At 44.3% G+C, this 18041-nt stretch overlaps 1 protein-coding gene across 2 annotated transcripts in view; it reads right to left on the bottom strand.

Moving 5' to 3' along the window:
- TEDC1 (tubulin epsilon and delta complex 1) overlaps positions 1-14627 on the bottom strand; it is a 45071-nt gene extending 30444 nt beyond the window's left edge. For both annotated transcript variants that reach the window (XM_048495828.1, XM_048495829.1), the window contains exons 1-3: positions 14471-14627; positions 9485-9563; positions 7204-7406 (exon numbers count right to left, since the gene is read on the bottom strand). In XM_048495828.1, the coding sequence (XP_048351785.1) occupies positions 7204-7406; positions 9485-9563; positions 14471-14623 (435 nt within the window). In that variant the 5' untranslated portion in view covers positions 14624-14627. The remainder of the gene's footprint in view (positions 1-7203; positions 7407-9484; positions 9564-14470) is intronic.
- Between the last annotated feature and the right edge of the window lie 3414 nt (positions 14628-18041).

Genomic DNA, 18041 nt, shown 5'->3' with positions numbered 1-18041 from the left:
TCCATCTACTGACTCGCCAAAATAATGCACAAGAGGGCCACTGACTCACCAAAGCAATGCACAAGAGGGCCATCAAATTTCCCAAGCACCATGAATAAGGAGCCAATGGTTGTTTTTTAAAAACCATTTTGTGCTCTCCAGAATGTTATGAACCAGTAAAACTCAAGTATGACCCACCTTTTCCCAGCCACCTCTGGTCCAAACTCACGTTGACAAAGTTTTGTGCAGCTTTTGAGAAGACCCCATCACAGCTTCACAATCAAGTAAGCCTCCCCCCACCCCCAATTAATTGAAAGATATCAAATATTGATTTTGTGTTGCATTGAACAGAGTGAATGAACTGGCCGAATGTCTGTTCTGTGGCTTGATCCCCGACATGGGGAGGGCACTGTGAGGTGCCTCTGCATCCGGAAAGCGTCACGGAACAGGCTCCTTGCTCAGAAGAGGAGGCCGCACCACTCATCTGCCATCTGCTGGCAAATTAAGCCACCACAAAAGCAGAAGAGCGGACCAACTCTTGGACAGAACCAAGAGATATTTTATATTGTTCCCTTACATGGTTATTTCAACAAAACTGGGCATTTCACAGAATAAAATTTAGCATCCCACTTTTATCCCTCAGGGGCCCAAAACTGGACATTTCACAGAATAAAATTTTAGCATCCCACTTTTATCCCTCAGGGGCCCAAAAGTGGACATTTCACAGAATAAAATTTTAGCATCCCACTTTTATCCCTCAGGGGCCCAAAAGTGAACATTTCACAGAATAAAATTTAGCATCCCACTTTTATCCCTCAGGGGCCCAAAACTGGACATTTCACAGAATAAAATGCTAGCATCCCATTCTAATCCCTCAGGGGCCCACTTTAATTCCATAAGGATTGTTTTCTCCTTGCCATGCCCCAGTAACCACTCTCCCTGACATTTACTGTTGGGAACAAGGGATGCATTATCTATTTGAACTGTCAGTCAACAGTGTTCTTGCTAAAAACAGGATGCAATGCCCTGGATTATGATGGCCGAGGAAGTTTATGGATCAGCTTGGGAAATAAATCAGTCTCTCGCTTTTCATCAATCTCACAGTGTCTCTCTCTGTGTGTGTATGAAAGAGAAAGAGCAAAAGCTGTGGCTCCCAAACTCTGGCTCTTCTCTAAAAGCCAGCCATTGTGAGCTGCTTCTCTTTCATCACAGAAATGCACCTGAAGAGCGCATCTCTTTCCAGTTACAAAAGCCCTCTCAGTAGGTCAGGGGTCTGCAACCCGCGGCTCTTTCAGCCTGATACTGCGGCTCCACCTGGCCTGCAGGTCGGAGGGTAGCATGGGCGTGTCCCTCCAGAAAAGATGAGTGGAGGGGCCAACAGCCACCTCTCCGGCTCAGTAGATCTTTGGGGCCATGGAAAACGAGTCTAAATGGCTCTTTGGGTGGTAAAGGTTGCTGACCCCTGCAGTAGGTGAACAGTGACCTGCTAGGAGCTTGGTGGAAGCTTCTCAGCATGGGTGGAACGTGAAGCCAATATATTAATCTTGCATTATATCCAGCGAATCCAGCTGTAGAAGGCAGTGTGGAATCTGTTCAAGTAACTATTCTCTGCCACTGTCCTGGACTTGGGGAGAAGACGGCACAAATGCCCTTCTCCTGACCTTTACAAAAATTAAGGTCATCAATGGGTGGTGGAGAAGGATGTATCTTTTCCCCAAAGGCAGGAGAAGTTGTAGTTGATAGCCAAGGACAGCTCTTCCTTCAGTTTCCTGACTGCAAACCAGCTCTATTTGTTGCAATGAAAAGGGATGTAGAGACTTAATTTTTTAAAAAAGCAAGCAATCTTAAGAACTAGTAGATAGTGGCAATAGGATTCCTGAGCTATAGAACAGCAATTACCTTATATACTCGCCTATAAGTCTACTTTTTCAGCATATTTTTTGTGCTGAAAAAGCCCCCCTCGACTTATACGAGAGTGAGGGTCCCTCTTAATTCTTGTTCCCCCTCTCCCATCTTCGCTCTCCTCTGCCTTCCCCCTTTCAGCAGCTTTCTCAGCCTCCTTCTCTGCCTTCCCCCTTTCAGACTCTTTCTCTGCCTCTGCCTTCTTCTCAGCGGTGGCCGGCCCCTGGCTCTCGGCAGGTGTCAGTCAGTCTACCTGGGTGAGCTGGACAAGACTTATACTCGAGTCAATAAGTTTTCCCAGTTTTTTGTGGTAAAATTAGATGCCTCGACTTATATTCGGGTCGACTTATACACGAGTATATATGGTACACATTCCCCCCACCCACCCCAAAAACTCTCTCGTGCTGGAGATGGGATGTGGCCCTGATGCTGAGGCAAGGAAAATGGTAAGTGTGGGTGGGATCTTCTAAACTGCATCTCCCTATCTGGATGGCTTGCCAATGTGCATAGATGGCAATCTTTCTGAGAAAGAACGAACCATGGAGAAGTAAAGCCAGGAAGGCGGATACTCAGAGGATGGCATCAGACATTGGACGACTGAAAATAAACCCACTGCTGTTTGGAAGCCCAAGCAGAGAATACTCTCCACCTGGAGGCTCTGAGCACAGTTTGCAAGCAGCGCACCCTGCTGGCTGCTGACTATATTGCCCCAAGAGGATGCCTGTGTGGCTTAGTAGGAGACATGCTCCCATCTGTGTCTAAATGCTAGCTGCTGTTTGCACAAAGCTAGCTTATTTTCCATATTCCTCACTCCATCCCACTCCTGCACACAGCAACGGGATACATCAATCAAAATCTTTGTATGAAAAGACCATAAAGGCAAGACTTTTACTTATCGTGGACAAACCCACAAGGATATCCAGTTAATAGTACTTTTAAAAAGACACAATTAGTAGAAATGAGACGAATGCACAGGGACGCAATGGCTGAATTAAATGCATGGCGTATTTGGAATGAAACCATATTCTGTATGTACCATGAGGATTGAAACCATCTGCTCGCTCCTGAATGTGATCATCCTCTGTAGCAAATAACACCTGGGGCCGAGGCTAGGGAATTCTCCCCCCCCCACCCTTTCCCCATGGCGTCCTGAATGATCTCATCTTACATTAAAGAGAATTCCACTTTCAATGGCATATAGAACGCGGATATAATAAAGCTATTTCTCAGCCCAATCAAGTGTATCACACAAGCTTTGAAGAGCCCTGAGTTTTGCGACCCCACAGAAGCCGGCGGAGGATCAATGAGACACAGAAAGATGGGAGTTACAGACACAGGAAACCCATCCCAATTTTCAAATAAGAAAAGTCTTTTGCTCGCTCGAGTGGAATGAAACGAAACTGAGCTGACATTTCCTTGTAATGAAAACATATGGGGACAAAAATGGCAATTGTCTCGCCCCCACAGAAGGTCGAGTCTGACGCTGAGTTCTGGATCCCAGGGTTCCATCAGTACAATGCAGTCAGACTAAGGCAAGCTAGATTCAAACCCCTGCAATCATGATGCTCACTGAGTTAACCTGGGCCTGCCTCAGCTTTCCATGCCTTTAAAAAAAATCTTTATTCGGTTTTAATTTAAAAACAAACAACCCTTATAGGGTTGTTGTGACAATAAAACAGAGGAATGGTACCCCTGTTTATTGTGAAATGGAGATGGAGCAGCAGTGGCGTAGTGGTTAACAGCAGGTGCACTCTAATCTGGAGAACCGGGTTCGAGTCCCTGCTCTGCCACTTGAGCTGTGGAGGCTTATCTGGGGAACTAGGTTAGCCTGTGCACTCCCACACATGCCAGCTGGGTGATTTTGGGCTAGTCAGTTCTTCAGAGCTCTCTCAGCCCCACCCAACTGACAGGTGGTTTGTTGTGGGGCGGGGGGAGAAGGGAAAGGAGATTGAGTCTCCTTTGAGTCTCCTACAGGAGAGAAAGGGGAGTATTAATCCAAATTCTTCTTCTTCTTCTACATCACAATGACTTTCTCCTGTTTTCCCTTTAAGGGCTTGGGTTAGGAGATTTAGCAATTTCTATGTCTACAGAGAAGAAAGTGACATCTTGCAAAGGCACTGTGCAAGCATTTCTTGCTACCTCCGGACTTGCAGAAATCAAACTGAAAGCTGGTGCTGGACAGACGTTCAACAGTGACGCTTGCAAAAAAAGTGGAAGTTATCTTAACTTGTCTTCACAGCCCTGTGGGACCAACACCACAAGTTCCACTACCCTTCAGGGTATTTTCCAAGGGGATACTGTGAGGCTATTGACTGATCTCTGCATTAGAACCATGATCACATCCACACAACCAACAGAGAAGCAGGACACTGTGTGTTAAGAAATACTTTGTGGATGTTCTTGGGTTGCCGTTTACATGCTTTGGCGCCAATTCGAATGGGACCTCACCAAAGCTGAACAGTGGTGAGGAAAAGTTTTCCCAAAGAAATTGTTATGCTAAGAACAGGTTTTGATAAAGGCCCCTCGCTGTAGTCTTCTGACGGACTGCACAGTATATGTGCGCCTAAAAAGTACAGCTCTGTCTAAGGCCAGGTTTATAAGTCAGAGTAATTGGATGTGCTAACCTGTACGCTGACTGGTGTAGCAACGGGATGACTCAGAGAGGGAGGATATCTCTCTGACAGGAAAACTTTGAGGATCTTCTGGATGCTGATTCCATCAGATTGCCTCAACTGTGACAAACATATCTACTCGAAGAGAGTATTTCAGTTAGTGTGAGGAACCTAACTGGTTAACCTATGACAGCCTGAACTATGAGAGAGAGAGCAAAATGATGCCCAAACAAGAGAACTAGTAGATGTTTACTGAAGGGCCAAAGCTGAGGTCGATGACTAGAGTCTTTCCACAGGGGGCCAAATAAATATACCAGAAAGGAATAGATCTTCTGAGAAAGAAGAATTCCCAGGACCAGTTAGTCTGGTGTATTTGAGTTTTTGCTTTGTTTTATCTCCACAGACAGTCATGTTTAGGTTTTGGGGTTCTAACTGAAACAAGGCTGAGTGTGTAAGTACTGAGGAAAATACTAGCTGTTGGATCCCAGTTATAATCCTTAAGCCTGAAGCATCTGAAACTAGAACATCTTTGAACATCTGAGCTACTTAAACAGAAGCTTAATGAGCCCTGTGGATGAAACTAAGAAATGAATACTAAGCCAAAGCTCTTGTATATATTTATCTCCTACTTCACCTTCCATCTAAGTTTTCTCCTATACCTATAGCATCCCTTCTGTTAAACAAATGTTGATTCGGTCTGATTGAACCTGCTTCAATATTATTTTGGTGCCCTGATAAAGGGGGTTTGCCAAAAGGTTTAAATAACTGGCTGGGCAATAGTGCTTTATTTCACCACACACTACCATCTGAAGTTGCTCAGTCCCTGAGAAAAGGCGGGAAATTTTACAAGTCTAGTCAGAAGGTGACTAGCATGCCTTAAAAAGTTAGGAAGGTGAGGGGGACGGTCGCAAGTCTTCAGTGACTGGTGTAACATTTTAGCAAAGAGAAAAGTCAAGCTTTTTAATGTGTTAACGCATGGGTCAATGACTGACAAGAGGAGAACTGGATGTCATCGCTCTAAACAAGCTCTGTCCACTAGATGGTCTTTATAGATGGGGATTTTACCATGGCACACCATGGAATGAATTATGTCTTGGAATTCAGTATTGCAGTGTTTCCAGAAAATGCTGCTGTAAAGGCACAGTTTTTTTAATGACCACAGTCTTGCAGTTTTAAAGGAACAGACAGTGATACACATAGATCTTTTTGGGTCTCTATAAAGTTCACAAGGACAATTCTGTATGGTAACTTGAACTGCTTGATACACGAAGCAAGAAGATTGCCTTCAGCTACCTGATTCTGTTTTTCAATACACTTCATATAGATGATGCCACCAAGCCACAAATATCCAGAAAATATACAGGCTTAAAATGGTACAGAATGCCAAAACAACTGGCATATATGATAAGTGGATTCAGCCCGAAATGTTGGCATTGTGGGGATAAAAATGCAATTTATACCCATATGTGGTTAGAATGTCCAGAGGTAAAACATTTGTGGGAAAATGTTATAATGTACATGGAAACATATGTGAAAGTAAAATTAAAGATAAACATAGATCTATTATTTATAGGTATACTAGAACATACAATAATAGAACAAAGAAAGAGAATGTTATTTAAACTTATGATCAGAGCCAGTGATGGGATTCAAAAATTTTAGTAGCAGGTTCCCATGGTGGGGGGATTCAAACAGTAGCGTAGCGCAAATGGGGCTGGGTGGGGCACGATGGGGACGTGGCCGGGCATTCTGGGGCGGGGAATTAATAATTTCTCTGTTACTGTAAAAATTTCTTACTGTAAAAAAAAAGTTCCTAATTTCCAGCTGGTATCTTTCTGTCCATAATTTAAACTCATTATAGCAAGTCCTATCGCCTACTGCCAACAGAAACAACTACTTCTCCTCTAATTGCCTGTCAAATACTTATTACTTTCAAATATTTAATTTTGTTTCTAGAAATCAAAAGAAGGATACTTTCCTTAAACAAGGAACTTTACCACATTTCTAAAACATGTTTTTAAAACAGCCCAACAGGGAGAATTATCCCGTTTTCTACCTTCGCTAACCAGCCACATAGGAAACAACAGGACTTTATGATTTTTGGACCAAATGGAATTTCTAACGGAAAAGCAGACCCAATTAGTAACCCCTCTCGGCACACACAAATAATTAGTAACCCACTCTCGGGAACTGGTGAGAACCTGCTGGATCCCACCTCTGATCAGAGCGGCCCATGCAGTAATAGCATTAGGGTGGAAAGACAAAAGAATCTGGACAATACAGAAATGGTTGGAATATAAATAGGAACAAATACAATTAGAAATTTTTGACATAATGTCAAGAAACCAAATATGGCAAGAAAAACAAAAGGATATGATATGGATCTGGACTGAATTCAAAGACTGGTTAAACGAAATTGGAATCACAGAAGAAAACTGGAAAAGAAGACTAGAAAGAATGGACCTGCTGCTGCACATTTAAAGAAAAGAAGAAGAAGGGGGGCAGACTGGGGGGAAAAGGGGGTAAAAGGATATGGAGGATGAAACATAAAGAAATATAACATAAATCTGTAACAATCCAAAATATCAATACAAATTTTTTTTTAAAAAAAGAAAATATACAGGCACCTCTACAGGGTTCAAGTTTAATCTCTCATTTAGCAAACTGAATGAAAAAAACTGATATATATTCAAAATCTCTGATGACTCACCGGGCATAGCGACACTTCATCCCAGAGCTTCACCCTGTTCAGCATCAACAGAAGTTCCAGCAGGTTGAAACGGCACAGGAACCAGGAAAACACCAACAGCAGTTCCCTGCTCCCCACTGAACCATCGGAAGGAAGCTCATAGAATTCCAGCCTTCTGTAGCCGTGGCTGAAGGCCACGCTTTTAACAAAACGGACTTGAGTGCCTAAGGAGGTATGACAGAAAACCAGGTTCCTTGTCTGTAACTGACTGGGTGTGTAACAGTCACAAAGAATCAGTATTCAGAGTTTCTCCTGGAGAGAGAACTTTGACTTTCATTGTGTCCGTGCCTTTCTGCTTAGTTCTTTTGGCTCTCCCAGAAACAAAGTGGAACAGGGAACAAAGAGCAAGTTGTGTGATTTCACAGATGGATTACTTGAGGAACATCAGCTGTAGAAATCTGCTTTCCTTATTTTGGGTCTCTTCACCATGCCACAGAGAGGAATCTAGGAAGGTCACTTGCCTGAAGGCAGTTGCTGGTGCAACATCAGGAGGAGATGGCAGGATATCCTACCCAAATGCTGCACCAGCTATGGCCCAGACATCATGAAGAAGAAGAAGAAGAAGAAGAAGAAGAAGAAGAAGAAGAAGAAGAAGAAGAAGAAGAAGAAGAAGAAGAAGAAGAAGAGGAGGAGGAGGAGGAGGAGGAGGAGGAGGAGGAGGAGGAGGAGGAGTTTGGATTTATATCCCCCCTTTCTCTCCTGCAGGAGACTCAAAGGGGCTTACAATCTCCTTGCCCTTCCCCCCCACAACAAACACCCTGTGAGGTAGGTGGGGTTGAGAGAGCTCCGAGAAGCTGTGACTAACCCAAGGTCACCCAGCTGGCGTGTGTGGCAGTGTACAGGCTAATCTGAATTAGCCAGATAAGCCTCCACAGCTCAGGCGGCAGAGCTGGGAATCAAACCTGGTTCCTCCAGATTAGATACACGAGCTCTTAACCTCCTACGCCACTGCTGCTGAAGGGCATACTATGGGACAAGGGCTGAGAAGGTCAGCCAGGACTCTAGTTTACACATTTCCATGAGTTGTAAGGTCAAGAGAATGGAGTGTGTTCAACGTGGATTGAACACCGGAAGGAAATAAAGCCAGCTCCACGGTTTTGGAAGCCTGACCAGTAAAGTATCAATGGTCATTAGGCTAAGGTACTGGATTGTGCTCTTGTAGAGCGTAACCACCAGGCCCTGTTAAGCATGGGAAGACTCAAGGCACTGTGGCGTTAATGGTTCCTCCACTGAAATGAGGTGAAAGTTCTTTTCTGGAATGAGGTGAAAATTCTCTGAATTGCTATCAGGACCAAGTCTCCAAAGCAGAGAAAGCATAAACCAGCTACCTTATTTCCAAGATGTTCATTCTGGAAGCTCACAACAGGAAGCCAGTTATCAATGCATGGGCCACAATGCAGGAGGCTTAAACCACATGAAGGACTTAAACATCTGATGCGAAGCCTACCTGGATTTCCCAAGAGGCTTGCTCAATAACCTCAATATCCAGCTGTTCAGTGGGCAACGGGTGCAGCCAAAGAACTGACACCACAGCCAGAAAGACCAGCCACGAAGCTCTATCCTGACACTTATTCAGAACATCCATTAAGGACAACCAACATTTTACATTTTGCTAACTAGCTATCACGGGTATACTTTTATTGACAGTATCATAGCTCTAAATGACTAAACTGAGGCTATTGTACTTTGGTCACATTATGAGAAGACAAGAGTCACTTGAAAAGGTACAATAATGCTACGAAAAGTAGAAGGCAGCAGGGAAAGAGAAAGACCCAACATGACATGGATTGACTTTATACAGGAAGGCACAGCATTCAGTTTGAAAGACCTGAGGAAGGCTATTAAAGATAGGATGGTTTGGAGGACACTGATTCACAGGGTCAGCATGAGTCAGAAGCAAGTTTATGGCAATTAACACACACATCACATGTCTAATCTAATTAATTTGAAGCTATCTTTCATTAGTCAACAACATGCTGAGATGCTAATTTGGGGTATTAATTGTAATTTATCTTTCACTTCCTTTATGTTATTACTTTCTTCCCACAGCACAACAATACTATTGACAGCTGATTCTATCTAAGTTTGGGTCACACAAGTCCCCCACTATCAGTTAGAACCCTTCTGTCATATGTATCAAAGGAACTTGTAGCTGAAATGAGTCATTGGATCTAATTCAAGGGCACGGGCACTCCCAGCTCTGCATAAGATCGCAGCATGAATTAACATAGTATTTTGTTACCTGTATCAACAGGCTCCTTCCAGATACCACCTTGGATTTGCTTCAGCAGTGAGTACAGTAGCTTCCAGAAAACGAAACTCTGTTTAAGAAGAGAAAGCAAACCTCATGAGATGACAGGAAGACTCTTGCTGGATTTCATCCAAAGCCATTTGATTTCCACACAACACACCTCAACGAAGCCCAGTGGACATAGACAATAGCCCTTCCTTGGTGCCTCCCAGCTCCTGGTCTTCAGAAACACAGTGCCTCAGAAAATGGAGGTTCCATTTAACTGCCATAATAGCACTAAATGGAGCAGTAAACTCAGACATCCCTGAATTTGCCCAGTTCCTCTACAAAACTATTAAAGCTAATATCCATATCTCATGGTGGTAAATGTCATAAGTAAATCTGCAGCCTTCTTCCATCTGTCCTGAATCTACCAACAATCAGTTTCATTGGGATAGTGTAGAGTGGTGAGTATAGTGTTATCCAGTGGTTAAGAGTGCTGGGCTTGCATCAGAGAGACCCAGGTTGAAATGTCCACTCTGTCATGGAAGCTTGATCGGTGGCCTTGGGCCAGTCATACACCTATCCCAGTGATGGCGAACCTTTTAGAGACCGAGTGCCCAAACTGCAATCCAAAACCCACTTATTTATTGCAAAGTGCCACCACGACAATTTAACCTGAATACTGAGGTTTTAGTTTAGAAAAAACGGTTGGCTCCGAGGTGCAAGCTACTTGGGAGTAAACTTCGTGGTAGTTGGCGGCTACCCCTCGACCAGCCCCTCGAGCAGCAGCAGCCAGCCTGTTCCAGTCTCCAGCAGGTCCTGCGTGCACTTGCAGCTCTGGCTTGCGCTGCTGCAGCGCTTCTGCCCCACCCCTCTGCCTCCACCCCACCTCCTCGAGCAGGGGCCAGCCTGCTCTAGCCTCCAGCAAGTCCCTCGCGCGCCGCTCTGTGCCTCTCTAGCATTACCACCTCCTCCCCCCCCCTTGGGCAGAAGCCACCAGGAGCAAAGGCACCAGGCCCCCGAGCCGAGTCCTCCCTGCTTGTGCGCACATCATGCCCAGCGGCCCAGACCAGCCTAGGTGCATGTGTGTGTGGGGGGTGATTTTCCGCCCCCCACATGACGAACTCTGTGCGCCCAAAGAGAGGGCTCTGAGTGCCACCTCTGGCACCCGTGCCATAGTTTCGCCACCACTGACCTAACCCCTTCACAGGATTCTTGTGAGGCTATAATTGAGGAGAGGAGAACAGTGTAAGCTGCTTTGGGTGATCACTAGGTAGAAAGGCATGGTATAAATGATGCAATAAACAAACAAGGTATTGTGGAAGGATGCATTTTTCCTGCATCCACTTTCTCCATACTGTTTGTAATTTTACAAACCTCTATCAAGCCTTTCTTAATAGCTTTTTTCTTCTAAACTAAAAAGCAAAACAAAAACAGACACTAGGGCTCATTCCGCACATGCAGAATAATGCACTTTCAAACTGCTTTCAGTGCTCTTTGAAGCTGTGCGGAATGGCAAAATCCACTTGCAAACAGTTGTGAAAGTGGTTTGAAAACGCATTATTTTGCCTGTGCGGAAGGGGCCTAGGTTTTCCTTCTAGGGAAGATCCTCAAAGCTCCAGATCATTCTCAATTCCAATGTCTGTGTTACACCTTTTGAGATCATGAACTCCTGAGAGCGGTTCTATCATAGCTTTACACAAGGCCGTGAGTCTGCTTGCAGATAAAGGTATGGTAGAAATGATTTAAATAAATAAAATTTTTGTGACCATTTTATTTTCAGTCTCTTTCCCAATAACCCTTAGAATGGAATTTGCCTTCTTTCACTGTTTGTCATGGATTAACGCTGAATTCACACGCACAACTTAAAGAACTATTTAGCCCACTCTTCCAGTGATATTATTGTTTACTGTTTATTGAAACTGACTTAGAGAATAAAACAGTTCATGGAAGATAGAACTTTAGCCACATTAACTATGCAGAATTATGTTCAGAGGCAATATACACCTGAATATTAGTTGGCAGGGCCAATGGGGAGGTCTATTACCCTGATGACATGTTTCAAAAGACAATTGGCTGACTGACTGTTAGAAACAGACTCCTGCAAGACAATTGCTCCCATCTGAATCTAGATCAGTGGTAGTATTTAAAATCCCTTTTGCTAAAGGAGTTGTGACCTGAATGGAGGGTCTGGCTCTGAATCTAAAGGACATGGAAGAATATGTTTAAGTGAAAAACAAGGAATTTCAGCTTACAACTACCAAAACACAATACAGGAAAGGTTTCAGCTACATCTAAATCTCTCTCTGTAAGACTTTAACCACATTTAAAATCTTTTTGGCAACCATTGACAAGGCAGAAACCTCACGTGGCTTAATGTTTAGTTATATTCTCCAGGAAATTGCAAATTGTCTATCAAAAATTTTTCATTATATCATGGCTGGTAAACATTCTAGCCAGAATATATATTAGACATTACAATTTTTAATATATTGTATCCTGTATCCTTTCAGATACTGGAAATAAGTCTGCAAAGAATGACTGGTTGGTCATAATAAAATAACATAACATTACATTTCTGATATATTAATTCTGTATACTGTGGAACAGTTATAGCTATAAATTTTTATAAACATACCACTGGCAAAGACAATCAACAACACTTTGGGTCTTTTATGATATACAATAAGAATCTTCTGAAAATTACAGCTACGTTGTTTTTTTTGTTAACGTATACTTTGCTTAGATTGTACAGATGTTGAAAAGTGGATATTGTATTAATATCTTACATGGAAGCTTGCTGGGTGATTTTGAGGCAGTCACACATACTCTCATTCTGAGCCTGTGGTGACGAACCTTTGGCACTCCAGATATTATGGACTACAATTCCCATCGGCCCCTGCCAGCATGGCCAATTGGCCATGCTGGTAGGGGCTGATGGGAATTGTAGTCCATAACATCTGGAGTGCCAAAGGTTCGCCACCACTGTAATAAGTGAGGAGAAAATGGAGAAGAAAACTATGTAAGCCCTCCCATCACAGAGAAAGGTGGGTTATGAAAGAAGTAAAATAAATATAAAAACTCCTCCCCTGTTTAGCAGAATAGCCAGGAAGGTTTCTCTTGTTGTAATATCCAGCACGTTGTCAGCGCAGAACACAAATCCTGTAGGTTGGGGCCAGTGGTAGGATTCAAATAATTTAACCACCGGTTCCGGTGGTAGGATTCAAATAATTTAACAACTGGTTGTTTACAAGCACCATTTTAACAACCGGTTCTGCCAGTGGTGCGAACCTGCTGAATCCCACCGCTGGTTGGGGCCAGAAAGAGGCAAGGATTGCAAAATAAAAGGGTAGAAGAGTTCCGATTTAGACCCTATTTCACTCCTGTAAGGAGACTCGAAGTGGCTTACAAACTCCTTTCCCTTCCTCTCCCCACAAGACACCTTGTGGATAGGTGGGGCTAAGAGAGTTCCGAAGAGCTGTCACTGGCCCAAGGTCACCCAGCAGGCTTCATGTATAGAAGTGGGGAAACAAATCCAGTTCACCAGATTAGAGTCTTCTGCTCATGTGGCGGAGTGGGGAATCAAATTTGGTTCTCCAGATTAGAGTTCACTGCTCTTAACCACTACACTGCACTGGCCCCTGAAAGGGACTTCTTGCTGCTTCCCTACTGTCTATTATTATCATTATTATTATTATTATTATTATTATTATTATTATTAGTAGTAGTAGTAGTAGTAGTAGTAGTAGTAGTAGTAGTAGTAGTAGTTGTTAATCCAATTTAATAGACCGCCCTACCCCCAATGGGCTCAGGGCGGTTTACAAGCCAACCAAATAAAATACATTACAGCTAAAAAACAATAAAATAATCCCAATAAAAACAATAAAAACAGTAGCAGCAATAACCTTTCCATAAATAATTAAATGGATGACCTCCGATACTAAACCTCGGGAGGGGACTGGCAGATGTTCAGATAAGCCGATGACACATAGGGCAACAGAGAGGAGCGGACTCAGCGGCCAAAAGCCCGGAGGAACAGCTCGGTTTTACAGGCCCTACAGAAATCCCCAAGGTCCCGCAGGGCCCTAGCAGCTGCAGGAAGAGTGTTCCACCAGGCAGGGGCCAGGGCCATAAAAGCCCTGCCCCCGGGTGGAGGCTAGCCACATCATAGAGGGACAAGGGACCACCAGTAAATTCGCCTCTGCCAAATGGAGATGTTGGGGTAAGGCAGATATATGGGGTAAGGCAGTCTCGCAGGTACGTGTAATCAATTACTACCCCTAAAAAAGTTTGCACCTAATACTCTTCCAAAACAAACAATAAGAGTTCCCATCTTCCTGTTCTTCTGGAGGGGAAGACTATGATTTAGAAAGGATTGGGGAGACTGAGAAGTGTTTTAGGCTGCTGGCACACGCATCATACTTGCTGACCTGAGATGGCCTGTATTTTTATCTATAACTATTATATGGTTCTGTCTTTTTATTGTCATTTTAGATGTGCCACCAACCTTGAATCCCAACTATGCTGAGACAAGGGGATGACTTATAGAAATTTTAATAAATAATAAACATAATGGTCAGTGTCAGGCTTGAATCTCTAACGATGCAATGGCATCAGGCTGGGCGTCCTTGACCTAGTCATTTTCTCTGTGACTTAACTACTTCGCAAGGTTGATGTGATAAAAAAGTGGAGGAGAGAACGATGTTGCAAGACAATTTGCCCCTTGCCCTGGGGAGACAAGCACAGTATCAATATTTAAATAAATACACTGTTGGGGAAAAGATGCTTTCCAAAAGATACCAGTGAACCAGCCTCATTGGAGCCAGGATTTGGCCTTTCCGTCCCCCGCCTCCCTCAAGCTCTGCCCCACAGCCGACAAAGGAGCCACCAAAGAACATTGATAAACTGGCATTGACTTCTAGGACATAAAGTCCAGAATGAGGGCAAGAGCACCCATGAGCGTGTACAGAGTGCCCTTCACTCCTCATCACCCACCGCTTCCGGCCGGTCGAACTTGGCCAAGCGGAACGACTCCGGAGAGACACGCGCCCCGGGTAAAGCCAGGCTGAGCGCCCCTATGGCTCCCGGGAGATCCGCCGCCGGCCGGGCGAACTTCTGCCTGCTCATCGCCTCCGCCGCGCCTCTCATTCAAACGGAGCTACTGCGCATGGCCGGACAGAGAAGCGGAAGAACGCATGCGCAGAAGAAGCCCGCCACAGAAGTGGGAGAGTGCATGCGCAGAAGGTGCCCTCCCTCTCTTTTCCCGGGCTCGCGTTCTACTGAGCGGGAGGCGTAGGTATCCGGTTCAAATCGAATCACAACGACTAATTGCCCTCCGCGCGAATCTTGCTTCTTCTTTGGGCAAGAAGATGAGGGCAAAGCAAAAAAGTAGTGCCAAGCCTGAAGTGTCCATGGTGTGGCTTCATTAAGAAATAAAAGCAAGCCCATTCACGATTTTTTTGATTGTACCAAGCCTGTGATTTGCTGAGGAAGTGAAAATTTAGAATGGGGTCATAAGTTAGGGTTGCCAACCTCCTGGTGCTGCCTGAAGATTTTCTGATTCCCGACTAGATTACTTCCCCTAGAGGAGAAGAACAGTTAGCTTTTATACCCCGTTTATCTCTGCCTTTAAAGTGGCTTGCTTCTTCCCTTCCCCCACCCTCACAAAAGACAACTTTTTGGGTAGGTGGGGCTGAGAGTTCTGAAAGAAGTTTGACAGGCCCAAGGTCACCCAGCAGGCTACATGTGCAGGAGTGGGGAATCGAACCTGGTTCTCCAGATTCGGGTCCTCTGCTCTTAACTACTCTTGAAAGGTTGCTTTGGAGAATGGACTCTAGGGCATTATATTCCAATGAGGTCTCTTGCTTCTTTAAACCCCACTCTTACAACATCCTATGAAGGCCAGATATTGTATTTGAGTGGGTTATGTTTTTATGCATCTTCAGGTTAGTTTTTGGCCAAATTACGTTAGGAGGGGGTGTCAATCCCATGGTTGGAATCAAGCAGCATTTTTATTTATTATCACAGCTATTAGAAACTACGTACCCATTCCTACTGTGGAAAGGCGCCAGAGCACCCCATCTTCTGCCCTCAAAATCTCCTTCCAGCTGCTCTTTACTATTCAAGAAAACATCAAGAAATGTGATGATGGATCTCCCAAACAACCTCTTAAGTTAAGAGCCATAAAGTCACTCTGGAAGCAGCCCTCACTGCATTCCATTCAAACATACCAATTCCACACATACCTCAGCATTAAATACTAAAGGAGGGAAACAGATTGTCTAAATTTGAAGTAGAAATTGACCAAAAGCCCAGCACTGACTATCCATCTCCTGTCCCTATTATCTCTAACAAATCCCCACCACCACGACTTTGCAATTTTCAAATACAGGTAATGAATGGAGTTCAGGAGGAACTTTTTTGAAAAAGACAATCCATCTGAACCAATGACTAAGGAAAAGACGGCACTGACTCTCTAATTCAGGGGTCCCCAAACTACAGCCCGGGGGCCAAATGTGGCCCCCTGAAGGCATTTATCCAGCCCGCCAGGCATGGCGGCGATGGCTCCATTCATGTGCAGTGGGGGCTCGAGGGAGAGGATGAACCGGCCCCAACGGCTGTTGATTGCAGTTACATGATGGCACCCCCAAATCTCCATGAATTTTCTGACCCAGTGTTGGAAACCTTACATGTGGCAATGCCTGCTCCGCCCTCCTCTCAGCTACTCCATGTGTTGCTCCCAGGCTTTCTGTTCTGCCTCACTCCCATTGGCATCAGCCAGGCTGGCGAATCGCTCGCTGGCTGCTAGGGAGGAAAGAACCCAGGAAGATACCTGATCCTGGGTTAGATGGAATGCTTCATTGGGAAAGTTCTGCTTTTTTTTTTTTTTTTACAGGGGAAGGTATTCCACAGTTTCCCCAACAATATTTGGAGCCCACCCTATACTTGACATACTTTGGTCACTGTTCTAAAAATAGACCATGACAGAAAGGCTGAAAAGTGAAATCGAACATTTTACAATCATTTGTGCATAGGAATTTGTTCATAGTTTTTTTTAGTCCGGCCCTCCAACAGTCTGAGGGACAGTGAACTGGCCCCCTGTTTAAAAAGTTTGGGGACCCCTGCTCTAATTGAACATATATGCTGTTTTATTTGTACAGCAGTGGGCAAGAGATCTACTACGAGATGATCATTACTTCTAAAAGTATGCTCCCGTGCAGATGTGGCAGGCTCTGCCTTGGAATGAATGAATAAGCAAGTAACAGTTTGCATACTGGTGGGACATTATCTCCCCGTAGGCAGGTGAGGGTCTCTCAGCGCAGTCTCTGAAGTACAGTTGCATCCTTCTGAGCCTATCTACTTCAATGGACTCAGACAGTTGTAACTGTTTCAGATGACACCATGCATCTGTTTCTCATCTTCATTCTCCATGGAAGACCTTAGGTGCAGCCTGATTTCAGCACAAGGCCTGTGGATTGCATTTCTGCTGCCTTTCCTACAGAAAGGCTTTTATACACATTTTTCTAAGCAAATTTCATATCTTGTCTCCTGTGACAGGTACAACCATCCAAGGGGCTGCTCTAGAGCACACAGAAATGTGAGCCAGAAGGGGAAAGTGAGACAGCAACTTTTTTAAAGGTACAGGACTGTGTTCCAACGACCTGGAAACTCATCCTGCCCCCTAGCAAGGAAACTTTGATGCGGAATGACAGTAGCGAACAAATAGCTTTGGTTGATTTGGAAGGCACCTGACTTCTGGCTGGAACAAAGTCTACAGCTCCATCCCCCTTCAGTGACAGTAGATTTCATTTTCCCTAGATGTTGCCCTTTAGTCAGGGTGGAGTGGCTGTAAGTGACTAGAAACCGAGAGGCAATCTTTTGTCTTTCTTATTCACAGTAAGTGCTGCTCAAGCTTAGAACACCAGTAGAGGATCCATTGGGTATTCCACATTCTTGCTGCTGGAGGTGATGGGCAAAGTTCTTTGCACAAGCAGGGGGTGAATAATAAGTTTGTCACAATGAGGGCACAGGGCAAGGCGGTTAAATGCCGCTGGGTGTCTGCATTGCTAATGGCTGGGCTGGTGGAAAGGTGCCAACTTGATTCTGGGTGAAGGATAAACAAGCTGGTTAATAAGCTACAATAGGTTAACTTCAAAGCAACCAAACCTGAACTCTCCCGGATTTATAACTCCTGTATGCATGGGATGCAAGCACGGCTTCCACATTTTGCAAAGCCTTAGGAACATACACTTGACAGGGGGGAAAGCGTAATATATATTACAGGTTTGGATGTATACTTCCAAATCAATGGTTAAATTTGCTCAGGTGTGTGTGGGGGGGCAGGGAGTCATACTATGTTTCCTCCAAGCAAATAAATAAAATAAATGCAGTTGCATGACAAAAGTCAAGCTGCTTCAGAAACGCTTTAGATGGATGCATGTACACCAAAAAGCATTTTGTTCTTCAAGTCAGTAAACAGATGGCTCATGTAGAGAAAACAGTCAAGGTGCTGACAAGAGCATGGAGGAATGTATTCAGTGCCCCACCTTGCTCTTCCAGATCCAGG

Source organism: Sphaerodactylus townsendi, linkage group LG05, assembly GCF_021028975.2.
Source record: "Sphaerodactylus townsendi isolate TG3544 linkage group LG05, MPM_Stown_v2.3, whole genome shotgun sequence".
Taxonomy (NCBI): Eukaryota; Metazoa; Chordata; class Lepidosauria; order Squamata; family Sphaerodactylidae; genus Sphaerodactylus; species Sphaerodactylus townsendi.
The sequence above is the reverse complement of the archived record's forward strand: the minus strand, read 5'-3'. Positions and strand labels throughout refer to the sequence as shown.